Raw genomic sequence first — 25,246 nt, 5'->3', positions numbered from 1 at the left:
ATTTTGCATCTACACTCAATCATTTCTATGAGCATCCTAATTACCAGTATGTTCAACTCTGCACCTGATAGGTTAGCTATCTCCTTGTCTCAGATTTTTCTTGAGTTCTGCTCTGTTCTTTCATTTGGGCCATATTTCTTTGTCTTGGTGCCTATTACATTGTAAGAGGCAGTGCCATAAGTATTTGCCAAGGTGGGGCTACCCATTTTGCTGTGTTGAAGTGCTGCCTGTGGGGGAGGGGTCTGAGAGGTAACAATTCCCCTTGCTCAGTTCTTTCCCCACTTTCCAGCACTTTCCCAGCTAACCCATAAGTGGATTGGGCCCTTCTAGTGCTGATTCCCATGTGGGTGGGTTTACAAATGTTTTAGGATCCTGTAGGTCTCTCCAACAAACTCTCCTGTGAGGCTGTGAGTTTCACCCACCACCACAACCTCCACATGAGTTTACAGCCAGAGGTTTTGAAACGTGAGTTTCCTGTACTAGAACCTTGTGTTGCACAGTCTGCCTCAGTCCCCAGTTGTTCCTCCCTATTTTTCTGCACACAAATGTAGAACCACCAGGTCTGCCAGCCGTGGCCGTGCCACACATCCTCTCTGCCCTGGCGGCCTGTCTCTGCCTCTCCTACCAGTCTGGAGGAGTGTTCCCTCTTTAACTCTTTGGTTGTCAGACCTCTGTACAGTTCAATTTTCTGGCAGTTCTGGTGCTTTTTTGTTTTTAAATGTGTTGTTGTCCTTCTTTTCATCATGTGAGGGAGCAAAGCATACCTACCTATGTCTCCACCTTGGCAAGAAGTTCTTAAATCAAAATAATATTCTATTAAAATATTATTGTGGGAGCTGGGTTTGGGTGCAATGGGGTGGGGCAGGGAAGAGCGAAGGGGGAAAAGGCAGGACAACTATAATTAAACAACAATAATAAAAAATTAAAACATAAAAAATAAAATATTGTTCATGTAGTATAACCACACATGTAATTTTACATGCATGTGTGTATATATGTATCTATTTCTCCATTCTATCATCTAAACCATGTATTTCTACTTTAATCCAAAAAAAATTGGAATCTATTCTAAATCCAGAGCTCCAACTTTATGTCCTGTTTCTCTCTCTTTTATACTCTACAATTAAAGGTCAGGTAGAAAACGTATTTCAGTAAATATTTTTTAAAGTTTAACATCCATCTTATTTGAAGCAATTAATGAAATATTCAAAAAACTAGAAAGAAAAATGAACATTTGAACAAATAAATAAAATCCTATAGCACAGGATCCATTTCATTTTGTTGTTCTCAAACAGAATATTTCTGAGGAGTTAGTATGTCACATAAACAGGAAGGTAGTTCAGGTTTGAACTTGAAGTCAAATAATTAAGGTATTTCTTGTTACATAGCATTTAGTAATGCAGCACCTATACTATTGTGTTTTAGCCTTATATCCATTTAGTCACATATCTTTTTGCACAGAAGTGCTTAACACTTAAATGTATAGTCAGCATTATTACCATTCAGTATGTGAGATTTTATCCAAGATATATCTTTGACAGATGCAACACATCTTAATTATGCATTTGAAATACTTCCTAGAAACATGATGCCCAGTTTACGGTCATCCAGCTAGTGGGGATGCTTCGGGGGATAGCATCTGGCATGAAGTACCTCTCGGATATGGGCTATGTTCACCGAGACCTCGCTGCTCGGAACATCTTAATCAACAGCAATTTGGTGTGCAAAGTTTCTGATTTTGGACTTTCACGTGTTCTAGAAGATGACCCAGAAGCTGCTTACACAACAAGAGTGAGTAGCTTTTTTCCCATTTATCTTTGTTTTCAAACTTGTGTAATGTTGACTTGTAAATATGTAGAAACCATGTCCCACAAAGCTTTGTCATTCACATCTTCCACCAAAGGAAGTTTATCCCTTAATGTCAAAATTTTGTTACTAAGATGGGAAAACAAATGACCATTGTTCATGGGGACAGTGATGATTTTAATTCTGAACATTTATGAATTTGTGAGTCAGTTCTCTCAGATTTTCCTACGCACCTGTCCTTACACGCATACACATAACTCTGCAACCAAACTGCTATTGTTTCCATTGCTACGGTGTAGCCCTTTTCCTGCTCAGTGATGTGCTTCTTAAACGTAGTTCACTGTCAATAAATGATCATTATGTTTTTACATTTAGTAGTTTGATATGTTCTATTTTCTAGTTGTACCATTTTTAACCAAGCCTTAATGAGTAGACAAATTATTATTATACCTATGTTTCAGTATTTTATACAAATATGTATATAATTCATTTGCATTCATAATTATGAATCTGATAATTTACCACTAATATATTCTTAAAAGTAAATTTTCTGTGTCAGAGTCTGTGCTATTTCAAAAGAATACATAACTATACTCCTATTAAAACTTGATTTTATCATTTTTAGTATTTTCTTATTAGGTATAAGTGATTATATTTAACTGTTTTAATTTGTGTCCTTTTAATTAAAAATGAATTGGATTATTTCATCATAAATGTACTCACAGATTTTTTTAAATACTATTTCTTTAATTAACTTCTCTTTCATGGCAGTATATTTTAAAAATAAAATGTAATAATCATTAATGATACTACCCAAAGTTTGCCAGCTTAAACATTTTAATTTCACATTTCCAAAATATTCTTAAACATTTTCATTTGTAAATAATTACTAATTCTGCATATACTTACAAAAATTATATATATATATATACTGACATATAAAATTATTTTCTCTCATCAAGATATCCAGTATTTTCATATATAAAATTAATGTTGCTTTATAATCACCCTTTTTAACATAAAATAGAGAAAATCCTAGATAACAAATATTCTTTTTAAAATACTAAATAGTGTATTGTATTCTATTTTTTTCATGTACATGATTTATTTATCCAATTCACTATTAAATGGGAAGAATTCCAAAGTGTTCATATTATTAACAGTACTGCAACACACTTGGATATACAATTCATGTCTGTCCATAATTATCTTCTCAAGATAAATTTTCAGAATTAAAGTACTGAGTGTGCAACTCTGCTAGAAATTTAATATGAATCACTTAACTGTTTTTCATATAGTTTGTTATTGCTTTTCACTCCTGGTAGCCAAATATAATATAAAGACTGATCCTCCTTACTCTCACCAGCCAAAAGAATGGGCAGTTTCCTTTAAAAGCTAACTTCTGCTATTTTCTTCTTATTTAATTCTAACAGTTTATTCCTGATTTAAAAAAAAACACACAATTCATTTTTCCCTGAAATCACCAATCTTGAAAACTCCAAGAACAACCACCAAGATTGTCCTGTAGCATAAACCTCACACTCTGAGAAAGCTCGGTATGCTGGACCGAGTTCCACCTATAAATACAGCAACAGTGATAGGCCTACAGAAATACAGAGCACAGTATTCCGGAGATGTTCCTAGATGTGTTGATTCAGGGGCTGGAACACTCCTGAAGGCTTTAGACATTACACTATTGTTTGCATTTACCATTTTCAAGTAGACTCTGCAGTGGATTCACCTAGTTCATGAACCACAGTATTTTTTTTTCGATGTGTCCTACATAAAAATGTTCTCAGAAAAACTGTTCATTAGGTTCACAGTAAGTGAAACAGAAGACAACTTTATATCTAGCAGCTAGTTGAATTAATTTAGAGTAGTGAGTATGACTGAACAGCTCAGAAAACTTGATGGAATTGCAAAACAAGGGTGAATATCTTGATTGTGCTTTTTTAGTATTCTTTCTCAGCTGTCCGGGAAAATTAGTCAACATTCTGCAGAAAAGCATCATTTTTTGTGACTACATCATCATCCCAGCAGACAATATATACAACATATGATAATATGTTTATTGTCTCCAAGACTGTTTTGTATTTTTTGCTCACTGCTAGTTTTACTCTAAAGATTTCCTTTATAAACTTTCTGCTATTATATGACTATTTGACATATTCCATAAAAATATTACTCTTCCTGGCATTATCCATGTTGTTACATTAATCACTTTATCCAAAAGTATGTCCAGTTTTAATAAAAAGTATTTCATTTAAAAAGGCCTTTATTTGAAATATTCAATACTAGTGATTAAGCCAGGTTCTAATCCTATGCCGTATCTCATTTTTAAAGGAGAACACAGTTCTTGATACTAATCTCAATTTCTTATATACTCGAAAGAACACTTCCTGTTAGAGGAACTTAAAAGATGCACAAAAACTGAGATCATCTGCTTCCTGAAAAATGTTGAGTTAACTCTCGTAGCTTCATTTACACTTATTGTCACTTTCTCAGGACCAAGTAAAAAAAAAGTGTTACTGTGTCAAAATTCCTCTTTAGCACCTGTGAAATCAAAGTGCGAAAGGCTCTTTGCATTTATGTTTCATTCTTGGATGAAAAAAATGAAATGGATGATTGAGGATTCTTAAAAACCACATAAACCAGACAGGCTTATTCAACACCAGTGAGTAACTATGGAGTTCTTCAGGATTCACCCTTTTAGTTTCTTGAAACTTCTCAAAATACCCATGGGGGTCCTGGATTCCTTCTGAGAAGCTATAGTTTTTATCTGCATTTCTAGAATAATGTTGGTATTTTAGTCTTCCATTGTAAGTCTTGCATGGTATAACAATTTTTGGTATGATAATTTTATAATTTACCATAAAATATGCGGTATAGTTATAAAATAATAGAACTGCTATTTTGTTTTTTAAACCGACACACTGAAACAGTCCAATGAGTATTGCCACACTAAGTTGTCTTTGAGAAACTTGCGGGAACACTGCTATAACACAAAATGTTTTGTGAGTTCCCCTTATGAAATTATCTTTAAAACTGATTTTGAATGATATCATCACTCAGAATTGTTTAAGTATATAATAGCATACAACAAACTTGACTGAGATAAAAAACCCTCTTGTCTCAATAAGCAGGTAGTTAGTAAATAAGAGAAATAGTACATTGTTGTATAATGAAGTCTGTTTTTTTTGTTGTTGTTATAACCAGAAACAGTTCTATCAAGTGCAGACATCCACATTATTTACTTGATTTAGCATGCTATATTATTTCAAAAAAAAAAACCAACAACAAGGTCACCATTTAAAAGTGTACCAAGGGCATTCTTTTTGGATAAACACATTCTGGTTAATCTGTTTTGCCAATCATGTCACTTTAGTCACACTTAACACATTTCACCAAGTGTCACTCCAATTAGTGTTTGGTGCCCCAGTGCATTAACCATTCTCATTGCTCCTCAAAAATGTATTGCCTGTGTGTGTTGCCAGCCATTATGTTGACCCTGATTTTTGGTAACCCAATGAGTAAGTGACATCCAGTGTCCTGTCTTCAATAGTCCAGCTCAATTTCTGTAAACACATGCCTATGACTTCTTTTATGGAGTCATTTTTATCTCTTATTCCTTTCTCTTTTCCTGCTGCCTTCTGTTATTCCCAGCATCATTGTATTTTCTGAAGAACCCAGCCTTCTGGTAATATTTTGTCATTTTTGCTTCCAACAATATTTCAATCTTAATCTTCTCTAAGATACAGTTGCTTTTTGGCTTTAGGTAGAGTGAAATAGCACTAAAGGATTATTAGAGGCATTGACTCAATGCCCTTGAATAAATGTATGCTGTCAGCTGCTCTCATGTTTAAAACATTTTTGTAATATGCAATCAGGGTAGAACAGTGAAACAGAAATTATATAAATTATATATATATATATATATATATTTAAAAATTCTTAAATTGGAGGAATCATCTGAGGTGTTGAGAAAATGCTTAATCTTAAACCTTAACAGCAATTTATTCAATACCACATTTTCCCAATGTTGCTTCATGTGTGTGACAAGTTTTCCTTCCTCATGTCTTCAATAATATGCCTAAAAATGAGGTCAGTTAAGATGATATTATACACTTTTTCATGTTTTTTCTTTTTCATGAAGGTATCAGATAAGAAATCAAAATTACTCCCTTCTAATCATTTCTCTTGATTTCTCACTATTGAGTTATGCAGAAATTCCAATCATTGGCAATTTCCCTTATATGATATTATTGTACATCCTGTAACTTTTGTAAAATTCCACTGCATGTTCATGAGATATTGAGAGTGAGAAAGTCTATAATCTTTTAGTTAGCATGATTATGAAAATAGTTCAACCTTGGAGGCTCCCAAAATGCTGTTGGGGCCACCCAGAAATGCTTGGATGGCAATGTGCAAACTGCAGGTGTGGATGCTTTTTCTGAAATAAGAACACCTTAACAATTAAATAAATATTTTAGTAGTAACTAAATGATATAGACGCTATTCTTTACTATGTGACAGTATTGTCACGTGTCATGTATGTGATAATATGTGATATGATATAGTACTATGTGATATCATATTTTGAAGAAAAGCTTTGGAGCAGAAGTGCAGCCGCATACTGAAGATTTCAAATCATCTTGGAAGGCCCAGGATTTTATTTGGGATGGATATGATTGGAGCATTTAGTCTGTAAATTTAAACCATCAAAGAACTTTTGTTGTTGAGAAAACCAGGCAAACAAAAAATAAGTTCTCTCTCTTTGGTTTCCCATGATGTGAATTTCAAAGTGAAGCTATGGAATGTGTCATATTTTTTACACTGAACTACTAATTTACTTTATTTCATTCCAGCAGATCCAAGGCATTAATGGTGAGAATGCTTTGTTATTGAATATTTTTTTCAGTCTGTTACTTTATAACATTTCATTCTAAACAGATTAGCACTTTTATGTATGCATGAGTGCCTCTATGCATATAAACACCCTTAAACTCATATGGTGAAAAGGATGGAATACCAAATATTAACATGATAGTACTCAATATATTGTTTTATACAATATTTGAGAAAATAACAGAAAAGGTAGACTTTTATCTGACTTATGTGTTATGTTGTATAAAACCAATTCAATTCTCATACCCCCAAATTCATTTTATGGATATAGTTACCATAAACTGATTTAGGGAATTTGAGAAAACCAAATGATTTACTCTTGATTTTTCTTTATTATTAGGTATTTTTAAATTTTTTCTGAAGATGCATACACAGAGATTATCAATTATGCTTTTTATATGGGATTGTTCTGCCTTTTGTCACATTCCTGTAGAGCCTATTAACACATATGTAATTTTTTAAAGATAAAGAAAGCAGAAAGTTATTACAGGCACTATGTGTTAATTATAGGGGAAAGAAATCTCATTTTAAGTTATTATTCATTTGATACTTTTAGCTCTGTGATTCTACCAAGTTGATGCCTGAAATATTGAGGTACAGCTTTGTCTTACCTAATTTCATTTGCAAGATTTAAAATTTAAAAATGTAGCCAAGACAAGTAGTTAAAAGCTAAGTGGTTAAATACTTCATTCCAGAATGACTCTATTCCAAGAACATAAATAATAGAAAATATAAGCCTTTTCTTGTAGCAGCTGAAGGACTAAAAACTATGCATACCAAAAGCTAGTGTAATACAAAAAGACAATTATTTTGATAAGTAATATATGTCATGTGTCACTTAGACATAAATAAAAAACAGTATGTAAATATCTAACCAGTGACCATCATATACTAATGTATTTTAAGGTTTGAACCAAAGTGTCAACCAGGAATTTATTTCCTACTCTCTTAGGATTAGTATGAATATGTCCTATGTAGCTTTACAAAGTAAAGCCACACATTCGAAAATCAGAAAATTTTAGAAGATAGAGTAATCTCAGTTATTAATGTTGCATCAAAATTTCCTGAGAGTTCTAATACTTTTCATTTCACAGATACATAGCAGGAACATTAAATAATCTATCCAGATTTATATGGGGGAATCAAAATTGCAGTTTGGGAGTGGAACACAAGAGTGATTAGTTTATGCGTAAATACATTACACACAACCTCTAGCAGGAACTATTTTCTCTAAAATGCAACATGTGTTCACTCAACATATATTTGAGTGCCTGCAATATACTAGACACTATTTCTTTGGTTAATTATTAGAGTAAATCTAGTACTTCTATTTCATTATTTTTATTACAAGTATATAGTGGTCATGCAATATTTTAAGTATATTTTAAGTATATTTTATTGATTATGCTATCATAGTTGCCCCAATTTTTTCTCCCCTTTACCCCCCTCCTCCCTGGCCCCTCTCACCAGCATTTCTCCCTCTGCCGTTAGTTCATGTCCATGGGTCATATATATGTTCTTTGGCTTCTCCATTTCCTATACTATTCTTAATCTCCCCCTGTCTGTTTTGTGCCTACCTATTATTATTCTTATTCTCTGGATCTTTGCCCCCAATTCTTCCCCTTCCCCTCCCCACTGATAACCCTCCATGTGATCTCCATTTCTGTGATTCTATTCCTATTCTGGTTGTTTGCCTAATTTTGGCCTTTGTTTTTTTTAGGTTCAGTTGTTGTTAGTTGTAAGTTTGTTATCATTTTACTGTTTATAGATTTTGATCTATTTTTAGATAAGTCCCTTTAACATTTCATATAATGAGGGCTATATTGAATAGATCTTTCTGAATTATTTGCTTAAAACATTGCTTCTTTGGAAAATTGTATTGAGTGCTAAAGACTCAGACATTCAAAAGAATTTATGTAACCTTTTAAAAGAATAAATTAGGAGTTGATTTTATGTAAACAACAAAATTTAACATTTAAAACTGTACTGATCTTTGAAAAAGAACTATGCTCATATTAGGATATATGTTTAGCCTTATCCCCAAATTTTGCATGATTTTTATTGAAAAATACATTATATATCAAATGACCTAATATTATATTTTATTATGAAAGTAACAGAAATGTTATTTGTATTTCATTTCCTAGATAGACATAGTGTTACTTAGAATGTAATAGGAAGAACTTTCTGTGTTTTAAGAAATTCTTGAGCATTTCAAATAATGTTGAAAAATCTCAAAATTTCAAGGTATGGGCTTTTGCTACCTAGGAGATCATTTGTCTCTGATCTCTTGTGGCAATCAAACATCTGCTGAAACAATTGTCTCAGTGGCTTTTAGATTTGAACTACTGGGGAGTAGAACAGATGCTTCCCCTGAGAGTCTTCTCAGATTGCCCTTCACCTTGTTGTCTACTGTTGTCTACAATGAGCAAAGTTCAGTCCCTGACAAAGAGATAGATGTTAAATCCTTGGGTCAAATGATTTATCTCTGTAGTTCCACTTCTAATCTGAGAAGCCAATATTTGCCTCCACGTTAAACACTCAATTACTTAGGGTTTACCAAGATAAACTCTCCAAAGTCCTTTGTCACTCTGAGTATGACCTGACAGAGCTCACAGCAGGCAATGTGAACTGTGGATCAGCAGAGCATTTCCTAATTCAGCAAGGGGAGATTTGTATGTATAATTAGAGAAGAAGTGGGGCAAATATGAGATATTATTCCTCCATGTCCAGAGATTTCAGCAATTACATTTTGTTTCTTTAGAAATCAAGATTTGAAGTCCCCAAACCCATAGTAAATGAGCTGACTTCATTTAAGAGCCTGAAAAATCCAGGCTTTTAGCCAACAATCTCATTTGAACTGTCTAAATTCATTAGGCTTAGAGAACTGAATTGCAGGATCTTTTCAGAAACAGATTTACTGTGTGATTCCTATTCTAACTGCTGTTCATGGCCAGAGTGAACAAGGTTTGGATTACTTTAACTAATCCTGGATTGCAGTTTAGCAGTTATGTAATGCTGCTGTCCAGAAAATTTCTAATATCATTACTTGCACCATTTTATTCCTCTCCTTTAACTCTTTGGTTAAAATTCTGTAGAAGTAAATCAATATATGCCAGCCAATACATTGCAGTTTAGTTCAAAGCTAGGATCATCTTTAAGATTCCAAAATAATTAAATTGAAAATCACCCTTGATATTCATAAAGGTTTTAGACAGAAATTAAAGTTGTAAGAGCTAAGGTTTCTAAGTCAGCACATATGTTAGAGATAGATGGGATTTAACATAAAGGCAGGTTTTGTGTTTCCCATGACCCTCAGTTTTGTGAGTGACAAGATATCTGCTGAGAGGTTAAGAAACTTGGGTGAAATTTAGTAGTAGGTTCAAAGCTGAGCCCAGACACCAAGACTCCTGAGTAATAGTTAACTTCGAAACCTAAATGGAACAAGTGAACATAAAATCCCCCTGCACCCTAAATTACTGAGGTAAAAATTGATGAGTCATCAGCACTGAGAGGAACTGGCTCTAAGTTAGACACTGCAAAAATGGAGAATAAACATTAACTTCTGATGCTGTTAAGTTTGGATTGGAGATCCCTTTGCAATTGATTTTCAGATGCACTCCTTATGCTATGATTCTGGGCTTACTCCAGGAAATTGGCAGTGTCTCAATTACATGAATATCTGGGAAGCTTACATGTACATATATACATACTTCATTTTAAGATCTTTTAAAATATTTTAAAAGATTTATAAATAATGTTATAGTAACTGTTTGTGCTTTATAATATTCAGAATCCCTAGCAGCATTTAACCAACAAAAGTATCGATTGCCTACTAGTTGGAAGATGTAGCTCATTAACAACAGTTGCATTACAATGGTTTTCCTGTGACAAGAAAGAAGCATACTGAATGATGACACCATTTGGGCAGTGATTTGAATAGCATCTAAAATTTAAATATGTCTCCGCTACTCCATATATAAACTGGAAATGAAATTTCTGAACCCGAAAAAGAAAAAAGACATGTAAAGCAATATGAACTTAAATTTCTTGGGGTGGGCATGGGGGAGGAAGATAAAGTTTTGTGGTCCAGACAGAAGCAGAGGTATGAATAAATTCTGCAATGGAAAATGATGCTTGTATATTCAATTTATCTTATGTTTATAATCTCAATTCTATAGTTGCTCAGCCTGAAGACAGAGAATCTTATCATGAAGTATATCTAAACTAAAATGCATGAACCTTAGCATCTTTTTACCATATTTCATAACCAATGGGTCTTTTACTCAGTGTTCCTTCTGCCAATGATATTTGTGTTTTTGGAGCTGTAGATAATGTTTCATCTTGGAGTACACACTCATTTCTTTGTAAAATGTTTGGTTATCAATGCCTTTATCTGATAAAGTAATTATTGCTTAATTTCTAAGTTTCACTAGCAATAAAAAGTTATCCCCCCTTTTAACAAAGGAGTGAATAAAAAAAAGGAAAAATTAAGTAAAACATTAAGAAATAGAGGGAAGAATCTTAAAGGGATGCTGTTATATTTACCAAAACCCAAGTATCAGAAGATTAGCTCAGATGAACTTGGCCATTACCTTTCTAGATTAGTATTGGAATAAAAATATCCATTGAAAGTGTGCAAATTATGAGGGGAGAAAAGAAAAAGCTTAATTCTACTTAATCTGCATAAAAACTCAGGTAAATTCTGGACTTTATTTTTATTTGTTTTAAAGATTTTATTTATTTATTTTTTGAGACAGAGAGGGATGGAGAAAGAAAGGGAGAGAAACATCAATATGTGATTGCCTCTCCCATGCACCGTCCTTGGGACCTGGTCTGCAACCCAGGCATGTGCCCATGTTGGGAGCCACCCTGCCTGGTTTCAGGAATTGTAACTGCCTCCTAAGGCTAAGGCTGAGTGAGCGACCTCCAGAATGTGAGCCACAGGAGACAAAGCTTGTCTCTGGCAGCAAGCGCTGCTTCTGCTTCTTCCCCTGCCGCCAAAGCATAGTCAGTGTCCATGGCGGGTATTACTCCTCAGAGAGGGGCAACCTAGGCCAGACATGATCACTTGGGAGGCCATCACGGAAGGACTCGGGGGGCTGTGACAAAGAGGGAGTGATGAACCCTCATCCCCTGGCTATTGTGACATAGTCTGAATCCCCATTTTCATCTGGGAGAAGTGCTGCCTGGCTTTAATCCACTTAAGCCTGAAAGCCTATGATGGAGAAGGCAGTGCAGCCCTGTTCTGGAAAGAGCGGATACCCTCCGTAATCAGGCCTAAGGAAGAATATGTAAAATCCTGTAAAACCTGCTTTGTTTTAGAATGCTCTCACTTAATGAGGACCCTTAATGAGGGTCCAAGCAAGAAGTTTGTTCCTCAAAGTTTTATGGCTTGTTAGCTATCTGACCCTGACTGAGAATAAGCCCTCATACTTCTTTGAATGCTATCTATTGTTTGATCCTTACCTGTATTCTTGTACAAAAGAACCCAATAAAAGCCCCTTGAGTAACTGGGTCTGGGCCCTTCCCCTTTGAGGGATTGGCCACCTTTCCTCCCCAAGCAGATCATGTCTTAGTAGTTTCACTTTCATCCATGGTGGATGGGGGACTTTGTGGGAAAAGTTGCCCCCACGTTCCCTGACTGGGAATTGAACCACTCACCCTTTGATTCTCAGGCTGGCACTCAACCACTGAGCCATACTAGCCAGGACTAGACTTCATTTGAATCATTTTCTATTGCACATCAAAGCTTATCACACATTATGTAAAGCAGTAGTTCTTAAGAAGGGATGATTCTGTGCTCCAGAGGCTATTCGGCATCTTCTGGAGACTCTGTTTGGCTGTCACAATTGACAGGATGCGAATATAATTTACTCAGTAGAGGCCAAAGATGCTATCGAACATGCTCACATACACAAGCAGTTCCCACAACAAAGAATTTAGTCAAATGTTAACAGGACAACTGTAGAGAGACATCCTTTAAAGATATCTAACATATATAAGGAATATATAAAGAATGGGAATGGGGATCAGTTGTCCCCCTCAGGTACATTATAATTTCTGCTATTGGTACTGAACTGCAAGTTGCATGAGACAATATGAAATACATTATTATTTGCAAAACCTGGAACATCTAATCATCTGCCAACAGGCCTCTTAAAATGTTGGCTTTGCAGATATCACAAACCTAACATAATAAACAGTGCACCTTTTACTCATGTTAAAGTTTATTTTCATTTGCTGTTAATCTAACACTTGAAGTTTATAGTTCTCTACCCCAACCAATGCTATAAATTTTAAATACAGTCACTTCCTTTTTGATTTTTTTATTTTATTTTATTTAAACGACATTGGAGTAAACTCATAAACAGACATATCTACAAATGTCATATATTTTCAGTCAACATATGTCTCACTGAATAATTATTTTTTATATTTAAAAATTTACTTAGCTTTCTCCTACAATGGAATGGAGTAATATCTATGTGCATAGATTAAGAATATTTACTAAATTACTGGTGGTGGTGTAAGTTGGCAAAATACTTATAAATTAATATTGAGGCATTTGATATAGGATGCATATTGTTTATGAAGGCAAATAAAAATCTGTATAGCATTCTGCAAATTCTAAAATATTTAGTCCATATGATACTCAGCAAGGTATTTTCATGATTTTCTAGATGCTTTTAAAAACAGATCTCCACTGATTCTTGTATTTACTACCCTTAAGGAACTAAGAGTGTTATTAAATAGCAGAATGAGGGGAAAGAGGATATCAGAAAATAATATGATTTTCTAAAGCTGTTATTATGCTATATGCTATATTTTTCTTATTTAATATTTACATACATTCTGAAAAACTAGATTTAATGTATATTTCTAAAAATAAAGTGCCTATTTTAAAATGCTAAAAAATGATCAAGTAAATCAGTAAAATCTATTCTCAATCCATAACATAATCATATTCTGCCTCATCCAGAGGACATACTTATGAAGGAAACAAGGCTTTGTAAACAAGGAGGCTAAAATGTGAGCCTCCCGTTTTAAACTGTGGGGAAGCAGAGGTGAAGGGGAAAGGCAGTTACTCCTATGGGCTTCCTGGTCAAGTAGGACAATTAATCAGTAGATGAGTCACAGAACATGGAGTAACCAACTTGGCTACAGGGTTCCCAAATGTTCTACCAATGGATTCACATGACCAGGATGTTCAACTAAGAATTTTGCCAGTTACAAGAAGCAGGCAGAGAGAAAGCCTTCTTTTAAAAAAAGCAGAATTTGGAGAAAGGGAATTCAAGTCAAATCAGCGAGCATTGTTGATGCCTGCTCTGCACATTTGCCTAGATAATATCTCAAAAAGACGAGTGCCCTCTTCCATGAGTGAGCTCTGGCTTCTGTGGATTTAATGCTAATCATTTCCAGCTCTAAAAGCTATTCAGCTTTCATAGCCTTATGATTTCAAATTATAGCTTGGTCACACTAATTTTAATCATGACAATGGGAAGTATGGGTAGGCTACTACTTGAATTATTTTTACTATTGTTGAACATAGAGAATTTGAAACTATAATGCTGAATTTAAAAGTTTATGATATCATATTTGTCATAACATATTCACCCTTCCTCAAACTCTATAATGATTTGCACTGTTGGAATCTCTCTCTTAGTTTGATTTCAAATTAAGGGTGTATAATGATGGTTTATGTTTCCCTCATTTAAAGGAGAAATGACTTGATATTATATTTTTGCCAATCATAGGAAAATACAAATTTTACAATTTTCTTCTTAGTTTGACTTTTTTAGCAACAATAGTAAGAAGTGCTAAATTTGAATAGTGCTTTGAAGTTAACAATAAGCTGTCCCTTATATCCTCATTTAATAAACCATTTATACCAATAGTAAAGGTGTGTTAAGCAATAGAAAAGAATTAGAAAAGAGGAAAGCAAACATTTATTGAATACTTTATTAAAAATTAGATATTTTAGTAGTTTCTTCATATATATCATAAATCAGTTGCCAATGACAAAAATTCCCTAAATAATAATGAATATAATTTTCCATCATCTTTATTCGCTTCCTGATTCCCTCAGTGATTGATGGCATCATTTACCAAATGGCTGACTAGGGGAAGTATGAGGCTCTTTAATCTATGATTATCACACCAATGTCAGAGAAAAAACAATCAGTCTAAAACACTATGTGGAAGCAGATGAAAATCTTCTAATGAGAAAGCTGAATGTTCCAGAGGTAAAATTCTAGGTTTTAAGGCTTATTATCTAGGGGCTTCCCCAACAACATTAAGCAAAAGCAAACAATAATTTTTCATTCAAACTTTCTTCTAAATAAAGGGTTCAAAATAGCCCCAGGTGTTTATTTAAAAGGAGTCGCATGAATATCATATAGAAAAAATACTAATTAAGAGTTTTCCATTTGTAATTAATATGAACATTTTAACTTTTAAGTATATGGACTCACTAATCAGTGACATGGAACAGGGTTCAGGCATAAGGAAAAGAACTAGTACACTAAAAGGTAGATTGGTGGAAAGTGGTGGAAAAGTTAAAGAAACACACAACTTTGCTAACTGGTTTAATTGTTAAGCTAACTGAAGATCACTTATTTACTCTTCACGTTTTTGAAATAACATGTTCAGAATAAAATTTTAAAAAATCATAGTTTCTCACTTCTTCATATTTTTTCATAAGAACAGCACTTTGAGCTTTGATGTAGTTAGGAGCCAGAGAAAAACTTAGATTCAAAACCCAAGTGCCAAACAGGAGGCCATGATCTGCACATCTAAATTCAGCAAATACTGTAGTGAGAGCCTGTTGTCAGTTCACAGGTGACTGCTGTACAATGTGGCCAACATAATTTCTGAAAGTAGCATGGTGAGCTGAGAGCCAAAATATTTTGCTAAGAATTAGTGTGAAATTGAAGGTAGTGTAAGAGTTATTTGATCAGCCAGTAAATTAAAGAAATAATTATATGGAAAAGTTTGAATCTGTCAGTCAAACAATTGTGTGTGTGAGTGTGTGTTTGGCAGGCACATATTAGCACAAGAGCAGAATTCAAAGTGTAAATGTTTTTATTAAATAATTCTTCACAGATTTTCCAAAATACACTTCCTATGTGTTTAGGTTTTAACATTTTAATAAGATTTATACAGTGAAAGTAAATAGACAGGAAATAATTTGCTTGGATCTGCAACCATGTGCGACATCAGAGGATACCCTGATGTATCCTCTGGGTATTATCACTGCGAGGGTCGCAGTGGAGGGGGGACTGTGGCAAGCACAGCTCTCCCTGGAGAGATGGGCTTGGACGTGGCTGCAGAGGTCCCCCCAATCACATGTGTGTCTGCATCCAGAGCACAGGTGAAAAGATTTTCCTTTCCAGCTTAAATGTAGCCTTGGCCATGTCCTTCCTTTAAAAAAAGGCACTATTTAGTATTTTCCTGTTTAAAGAAACTTCATTAAAATATGCTCCCTGTTGTACTCCCTGAAAAATGGTGATGAATCACTTAAGATGAAACAACTTTGGCGGGTTCCATTTTAATCCCGGTTGAAGTTAAGCACAGTAAGTGTTCTTCTAGCTCATCTTTGTCATCAATCTACTGTTTTTTTCTAATGTTTGTGCTTTAATTTCAACTGGAAATCTTAGTATAGATCTTCGGCCTGTAGTTGCTAAACAGATACAAAGTTTTCAGGATGGAAAAGATTTTCTTTGTTTTCTTTTTTGTATGTATGCCTTTTTTTGTAGCAGAGATAAAGACAGCTGAGATCTTAAAATATTCTCTTTGCACCATATATACAGCTTTGTTTGACTTCTGTTAATTCTCAGAATTCTTTAAGGGAGAAAAATTATGCCTAATGATTTTATTTGGCATATAGAATGGATTTTGTTAACTGTTACATGTATAAGTCTATTTTTCATCAAACTTAGGTATTATTTGAAATCTGGAATTCCTAAAACCCAGTCTTGGTCTAGGCAAGTGCAAATAAGTTAATGGGTGGGGGATTTAAAATGTTGTTATTATTTTTAAGTTTGAATGTATTGGCAGAGAAAAGGGCAATATGAGACTTGACAACAGATTTTCTACATTTAAATATGAAAAAGGACCTTTTAGATTTTTGTGGAAAATGTACACTGTGAAGAAGAGAGTGAATGAGTAAGCATCAGTAAGGAAGACACGAGAAATGGGAAATTTCTAAGACCGCATGTCCGCTCATCTACAAGACCGTAAACACTTTCTTGTCTGTTTTTCTGGTTCTAGACCATCATTACTCTAGTGCATGCTGAGCACTGTAGTGTCTCACACTAACTCCCAAGGATTTTTCATCTGGCTCTTGTCTCTTCAAATTTGATTTATTTTACTTCACCAGTATAAATTGTTGACTACTTTTAGGCTGGACGCTTCTCAAGAAGGCTGCGGTCAGTCCCCTTCTCTGGCTCATGTGTCTAACAGTTCCGTGCATTTTTCAAAGCCTAGTGTAAGCCCTACCTTTTTCAAAGCCCTTCCAGCATTTCCCTTCTCTGAACAGCTCACTTGTGTAAAAACACCAGGAAGTGTCAAGTTTTCAAAGGTAATAAAAATCACACATAACACTCTTTTCTACCGGATAAAACACAGATTCTATCTTTTCTCACCCTCTCTCATTATATTCCTCCACATAATCTGTGTTTTTACACCAGAAACCATGCTTGCAGAACATATATTTTCCTACTCTGTGCTTTGATTTATGCCATTTTCCTCAGAATGTAAGAGTAGTAAGCTAAGGTTTCTTAAGGTTTTACCATGTACCAGGGACTTTGTTAAAAAGATTTTTCCTATCATTTTGTCGTTTAGCTTCACAACAAAGGTATAAATCAGTACTATTACTTTTCCAAATAACAGATGAGGAAATTCAGACATAATGAGGTAAAATTACTTACCTTCTAAGTTTCCCGTCCATTTCTCAAAAGCAATGTATTTCCCGCCTTGAGGATCATTTCAGAACCAACAAGTGACAGGAGGTACAATGTCACTGGAGTGCATTTGATGAATATGGCTTAAGATTTTGAGGATATACATTCTTTGGAACACCCATTTTTTCTTGTTGTATCAAGTATTGATAGATCTTTTAAAGTTTAGTTTGTATGTGACCCCCTCTATCTCTCTAGTGATGTTTGGGGCTCAGTGCTCTGCAGCACAACAGTCTTCACTACCGCCTTCCTTCTTAAATTGAGGTCTGTAGCCAGCATGATCAGCATCACCTGGAGCTTTTTAGCAATGCAGAGTCTGCCTACACTCTGCAACTAGCGAATCAGTATTTCCACTTCAGTGAGAGTGCACAACTGACTATTCATATGCATTATAGAGTTTGAGAAGCAGAGTATTTTTCTCTGATAAGATACTCTTTTTTGCATTTAGTTATTCACAATTACTTATTATTCCTATTTTCCTGATATTTTCCAAATAGAGAGCCAGTATGTTATTTATATTTGTCTCACCCAGAGTGACTACAAAATACTTCCCACATGGTTGCTACTCGACACATCTTTATTAAATGTATTTATTAAACTCAGAGCAAATTCCATGGGAGTCATACATTATATACCCTATAACTCAAAGAACCAGTATCCTTTTCCAGAAAGCTCTGGGAATGTAGTTATCCTATATTTCTAGTTTGTATTGTGACTACCAAGTATACAAAATGTACTTCAGATGAAGTGAGGCACTAAATAAATTAACTAATGTAATTGATTAATGTATTAAAGAGAGTTTTGCAGAAGTATAATTTTATTTTGGTTCATTTAGTTAATAGATACCTATAAGTGTCAAGATGTGATTTAACTTCTTTATTAACAGATTCACGTTATGAACTAAAATTGTATGCTACAGCATAAGTCTAGTTAAATCAATAAAGATTGATTTGAATGAGATTCCTCATTCTATTCTAATATATGGTATTGCACATCCACTTCCAGTTGCTTTGTTACAGATGACTAATGCACCGCAGTTAATACATAATGTCAGCATTTAAGGAATTTTCTGATTTTTCTTTATTATTTTAAAATTCTTTTAAATTAATTGAAAGTAAATATTGCAGTAAGTTGTTGCCACTGTTGCTTAGTATTAAAATAGAATATCAATATACATCAACAGAAACCCACACTGCATTTCAGAAGAGAAATACCTTGACAAACTCAGAAGATTATAATATATATAATATGTTTAACTCGTTGATCATGAACATCCAGTGTGATTTCATATTCAAAGGGAGGAAAGATTCCAATCCGGTGGACATCACCAGAAGCTATAGCCTACCGCAAGTTCACATCAGCCAGCGATGTCTGGAGTTACGGGATTGTGCTCTGGGAGGTGATGTCCTATGGAGAGAGACCCTACTGGGAGATGTCCAATCAGGATGTAAGTACTTGTAGTCTGTGAGTTAGGGATTCAGATCAAGAGATCAAGCTGTGCAAGCAAGTGGAGCATAATGAAACCAGGTGGCTCCTACTGAAATAGAAAATTTTAAAAAATGAAATTGTTTCCAAATCTTGCAGGAATATTAATTGAGCTGCTTTTGTGGCCTTATAGTTTTTCTTCAAGCAGGGCTTTAAATTGAGGTATAAATGAAGATGTTTGTGTTAAAATGCAATGAAATAAGTGACAAACAAGATAACCATAATATATCACAGAGTGTTAGAAATATTTTTGCTACACAATTATTTGTATGTAAGATATACATGTCTGCTCTCCTTTGTAGATTTAATTCATGCATCTATGCTGACTTTTTTTTACTTAAAGATAGTATTTTCCAAATCAGATGAAACAACCAATTTGCAGCATGTTGTTTCTCAGACTGTATTAATGTTGCACATGAATTTAGTTTTACAAATTGAAGTCTCTGGATAGAAATAATAATCTTTAACTATATAACTGTGATTGATTTTTCAAAAGGACTTTTGTTTTTATAAGTCATGTTTTGTGAATGCTTAGTAAAAGGATGCTCTTGGCATATGGGATCAGCACTCAGAGATTTTTTTTTATGCTTTGCCAGAAACTGTGAGCATGATCTCAAAACACATAAGAAGGAAAGCTGAGATGCTTTTAGTCATTTCCTACCCACCACATATAAAATGGCTTCTAATGTTTTTGGATATAAAAACCTTTTGGTACTTCTTCAAACAAGCTATTTTTATAACAGTAATGGGAAAATCAGACTCTCTTTTTCACATCTCTATTTTCAAAATTTTCTTTGTGTCATAGGACCCCAAAATGCAGTCTCTGAATCAACAGCTTTAGCAGACCCTTGGAATTTGTAGTAATGCATGTTCTCAGACCTTACCCCAGAGTGATGTAATCAGGGGTTAGTCATCTCTATATTAATACATCCTCGAGACGATTTTTTTCAAGATTTTATTTATTTAATTTTAGAGAGAGGGGAAGGGAGGGAGAAAGAGATGGAGAGAAACGTCTATGTGGGAGAAGCATCAATCAGTTGCCTCTTGCATGCAACCTTTCTCTTTGCAGGATGGCACCCAACTAAATGGGCCACACCAGTGTGGGCTCCAGATGGTTCTGATATGTAGCAAAGTTTAAAATCCCTGCTTTATGTGATTTAAAAGTACCAATAAACCTATAGTTACTTAATTGTGCAACACATGAGCTTTTACCAAAGGACCCTACTATGATTTGAAAGGTACCATTTGAACTGTGGTATAAATAAAATCTGTAAATGTTTTTTCTGCATTCATTCATATATATTTTCCATAGAAATTTGTATTACTGAATAAAATTTTTCTTTTGAGTTAACTGATTTTCTGCCATAGAACATTTTTTAAAAAGTTTTAATTTGAAAAGTACCTTTACAAATTCTTCTAAATTTATTTTCTCTCTATTGATCTTCCTTTTGAGATACATTTTGGGGCATTCATAATATATATTTGATACGTTTATTTCTAAGCCATTTAAAATGAGACCTTTCTACTGATGTTTAAAATAGTCATATAAGTGTGCTCTGTCCATGAAGAAGTAAAAGAAGTCCCACCTTTTGAGTCCTCGGAAACTCTGCTTCTCACACAGGTAATTAAAGCTGTGGATGAGGGCTATCGCCTGCCACCCCCCATGGACTGCCCGGCTGCACTGTATCAGCTGATGCTGGACTGCTGGCAGAAAGACAGAAACAACAGACCCAAGTTCGAGCAGATTGTCAGCATTCTGGACAAGCTCATCCGGAACCCGGGCAGTCTGAAGGTCATTACCAGTGCGGCAGCAAGGTGACACAGTAGAGTTTGCATTCTGCACTCACTCTGAAAGCAATGTATTTTCTATCTCCAAGTTGTTCAACTTTTTTTCCTCCCTTCCCCAACTGCATTCTTTGAAACACGCTCCTCAAGATGGAAGAGACATATGTTTTTGTCTCCTTTTAAACCTTTCAGGAAGAAATCTCGTGCTATTTAATGGTAATGATGAAATTGTGTTATTTTTAACTTTCATCTTCACTAGAAGTGAGTCTACAGTCAGACTTCTTTCAGTCTTTGGAAAATAGAGACCCAGGACACGTAACTTCTTTTCATTCTCAACTATATAGACATAAAAAAGAAACAAAGAAAAACTCCTGGAGCGATAAAGAATTCAAAATGCTTCCAAACATTGCATTGGCTAGCAGAACCCTACTTAATTAAACAAATATTTGTTCAACCCATAATGCATGTCAATTACATTGTTAGCATCTTTCAGGAATGAAACTAAATAAAATAATGCCAATTGTTCAAGACAGCGGCACAGCATCAATACTTCATAGCTATGCTGCAATCCAGAGTACACAGTGTCTATTGGATTTTATGCGTATGCCTCCCAGTTAAGAATCATTGGGTTCTCTTAATGGTTTCAACAAATGTAAAGTAAAGCGCACCCACAAAGTGCAATAGAAGAAATAGGTAAGGGGAGATTAATTTTGTCAGGGCCATATGGAAGAAGAGAAGTGTTAATATATTTGGTGGATCTCAGGGAGACTAAAGGCAAAGATAACTATATGGTTTCATCATTTGTTTCTCATTGCACACATAAGAAAAATAGTTCTTTTACATTTGATGATGTGTCCTCTAATGGTAAAAGTGCAGAGCTTTAGTAAAATAACCAACAATGTGTACACAAATCCACAGTATTAAGTGATATGTATAAATATTGTATAACGATGATGCAGATATGAAAGTGTAATATAGTGCCTTATTGGGAGGTTTCTTCTATCTTTCTTGGACAGCTGCTCTTTTTACCGACAATAGTGGCAGTTATGATTTGCATACTGAGAGAACACTTACTAATATACTTTATGATAGAATATATGATTTTAACATAAACCAGTATAATTGTACTGAATATTCATGATTCCACTTTTACATCACATTTAAATAAGACAAATAAGGGGAATCTGAGCCAAAGTCTTAATACGAGTATATAAATTTTATAGATTATTGTTCAGAAATAACATTTAGAGGTTCCCACAACTGAACTTAATGATACATCTTAAGTAGATAAAACTACCTACAACTTACACCATGTAAGGATGAATTTCTGTTCTATTTCACAGAGAGAGACTACACAGACCCTTGGAAATCTACCTGACAACTTAACAACTAACAGGACAACAAACTTGTCCTTTCCTGGGCCATGTGGTCCTTATTTTGCGTCCTAAAGTTATTTCTTTTTATCTTTACTTACAGCAATCATAGCAAAAAAGAACATCTTTTCAATTATTTCCACATCATAACAAGACATTCAAAACCATTTCCGTAGGATGTTATTCACCATATAAAAACTAACTCATATAATATGATGTAGGAATATTTAACTTAATTTTATGTGGAAAATTAGCAGCCAAATTTCAACATACTTCTTAAATTCACTTTTCCATTCTTATAGAAATATACTGAATATAGTTTCTCCAGTATGTATTATTTGAAGCCTGAATAAATTCTATGTATTTTCTCATGACACATGTAATTTTAGGAAAAAAATAAGTATTTTACTAAAAAGTACCATCCATTTCAATTTACTAAATATAAAACTCTCAAAAACTGTTTTAATATGCTTACTGACTGCCACTGAAATACAAAGCCAGGAGGATTGTGTCATTATGAATTCATTAGCAAGAACTTCAAATAGTCATACAATAATTTCAAATCTTCTTTTTTTATTTTAGAAGCTTGCTGTCCCATTTTTGACAATGATTATTTCACCTTTCTTTATAACTGATTGAACTCTAATGCCCTTGCCACATACTTTGTTGAGAAAACACAAGCTATCAGATGGGAAATTCTAGCAGCAAAAAAATAAAAACACACAAATAAAAAACAACTTACTGGTGCCTGCTCACACTCACACTCACTCATCTTGTCTTTCTTTCTTCTATTTAAAAGAGAGGGAGTGTCCCGTACTTGTCAGAGGCAGCCTCTCTCTCTCTCCCCCCCTTATCTTTCCCCTCCATATCCAGTTCCTTCTTTTCTGCAAGTTCATTGTCATAGAATTATATTCTATTGCACTTTTCTCAAATTCCACTGGTGATCACCAGGGGAAATTCTTAAACATGCAACTACCCACATCTATACCAAGCTACTATTTCAGAATCTCTAGGGAAAGGATTGAAATGTGGAAGTTTGATAAAAACACCAGGTAATTTTTTATCAGCAGGTGAATTTAAACGATTGTCTGTCAACATTACCACTTCTTGTCCCACATCTCTGCCAACTGTTTCCTTATTTTTCTACCACCCTCCATGGGAAAACCTACCAAATAGAAGTCTCATACATATCTCAAAATTAATATTCTGACTTTTTTTTTACTTTCTTTAGATAACCTCATTGTTCCACTGCCTTCCTCATTTAGTTGAGTTCACCAGCACCTGTGCATTTACCCATCAGGATTAGAGCAAATCTCGGTGCTTCTTTCTTTTCCTCTTCACTTTGATCCTGGTGGTTGTTGGACCAACACAACTAATCTACAAACACTCTCTTCTATATACACATATATAATATTGCCTCCTCTGACCTGGACCACTCCAATAGCCTTCTAATGTGTCCCTGCCACCATTCTTGCCTTCTTCCAAGTATCTTTTCATACAGCCTTCAGAATTTCTATATCAAAATATGTATGATATAATTTTGGTCATCTGTTTATAACCAAGCTTGATTTCCAATTACACTTAGAAAAAAATCTTGACTCCCTTTGATGATTTAAATAGCCATGCCCTCCAATGTCATTTCTTTCATTCAAATGTCTATTTACTCATTTTCCTTTTTTCAAATATTTTATTTATTTATTTTTAGAGAGAGGGTAAAGGAAAGAGAAAGAGAGGGAGAAAAACATCAATGTGTTGCCTCTCATGTGCCCCTTACTTGTGACCTGACCCACAACCCAGGCATGTGCCCTGACTAGAAATCAAACCGGCAACCCCTTGGTTTGCAGGCCCACACTCAATCCACTGAGCCACACTAGCCAGGGCTTATTTATTCATTTTTCAATGACTATTTATTTATTTTTATTAATTTATCTTTAGAGGGGAGGGGAAGGAGAGAGGGAGAGAAATATCAATGTATGGTTGCTTTTCATGTGTCCCTTGCTGGGAACTGGCCTGCAACCCAGGCATGTGCCTTGACTGGGAATCGAACTACGACCCCTTAGTTCGCAGGCCTGTGCTCAATCCACTGAGCTACGTCAGCCAGGGCTCAATGACTATTTATTATACACCAATCTACTATGTGCCAGCCATGGGTAGAACCTAGAGAACAGTTAAGAATGCAAATACGGTCCGTGCTATCCTGGAGCTTACATTACAGAAGATGTTTAATACACAATAGGCAAGCACATTTTAGAGGAAGAAAATAGATAGTTGTGATAGATAATATAAGGGTGGTTGAAAATAGTATTTTGAAGAGTTACTATTGAGCTAAGACCTTAAGAAAGGAAAGGTGCCATGTGTTTAAAGAACCCCCATCATCCTCACTCAGCCCCAACCCCCCAAATAAAAATAGTCTTGGCATAGGTATATCAACTGCAAATTAATTTGGAGACCTCTAGGAAGTAGCAGACAGATAACATGACTGAAGAGTGACAAGAAAAGAAAGAGTCTGTGACTGTAGCCTAAGAAATAGAGAGAAGCAAGAACACTTGAGGCTGCCCAAGCCATGGTGAGGACTTTGGAATTTGAAATGCATGAGGAACCTCTTAAGGCATTTGAAGAAGAGAAGTGACATGATTTGACTTATATGACTGCTTGTGGAGGGAGACGGCTGTCTCGGCCTCTCAGCCTATATACCACTTTCACTTCAACAGTCCTGTAGCCACAGCAGCCAACATCTAGTTCCTTTAGAAAGACGATGTACTTCAGATAGGAAGACAACAGCATATGATGTTTTCTTGGCTTAAATTCTCCTTTGCATCCTTCTTTATTCAGGCAGCAGCTTCTACATCGTATATTAATTGAGGTCTTCTCTGCCAACACAATGTAGAGGTTGACACAATTATTCATGTACAGGGCACCATAGTTTGTGTG

General features: G+C 34.7%; 1 protein-coding gene across 1 annotated transcript in view; it reads left to right on the top strand.

The window, feature by feature from the left end:
* The window catches only part of EPHA3 (EPH receptor A3), a 344,437-nt gene that overhangs the window by 300,622 nt on the left and 18,569 nt on the right, over window positions 1-25,246 (top strand). Inside the window, exons 13-15 of the mRNA XM_037059003.1 lie at window positions 1,582-1,791; window positions 18,970-19,119; window positions 20,779-20,972. Of these exons, the coding sequence (XP_036914898.1) occupies window positions 1,582-1,791; window positions 18,970-19,119; window positions 20,779-20,972 (554 nt within the window). The remainder of the gene's footprint in view (window positions 1-1,581; window positions 1,792-18,969; window positions 19,120-20,778; window positions 20,973-25,246) is intronic.

The sequence above is a fragment of the Sturnira hondurensis genome, unplaced genomic scaffold (assembly GCF_014824575.4).
Source record: "Sturnira hondurensis isolate 20B ecotype Veracruz unplaced genomic scaffold, ASM1482457v3 Scaffold0010428, whole genome shotgun sequence".
In the NCBI taxonomy this organism is placed as follows: domain Eukaryota; kingdom Metazoa; phylum Chordata; class Mammalia; order Chiroptera; family Phyllostomidae; genus Sturnira; species Sturnira hondurensis.
Note: the sequence above shows the minus strand (reverse complement) of the source record. Positions and strands in the feature narration are given on the sequence as shown.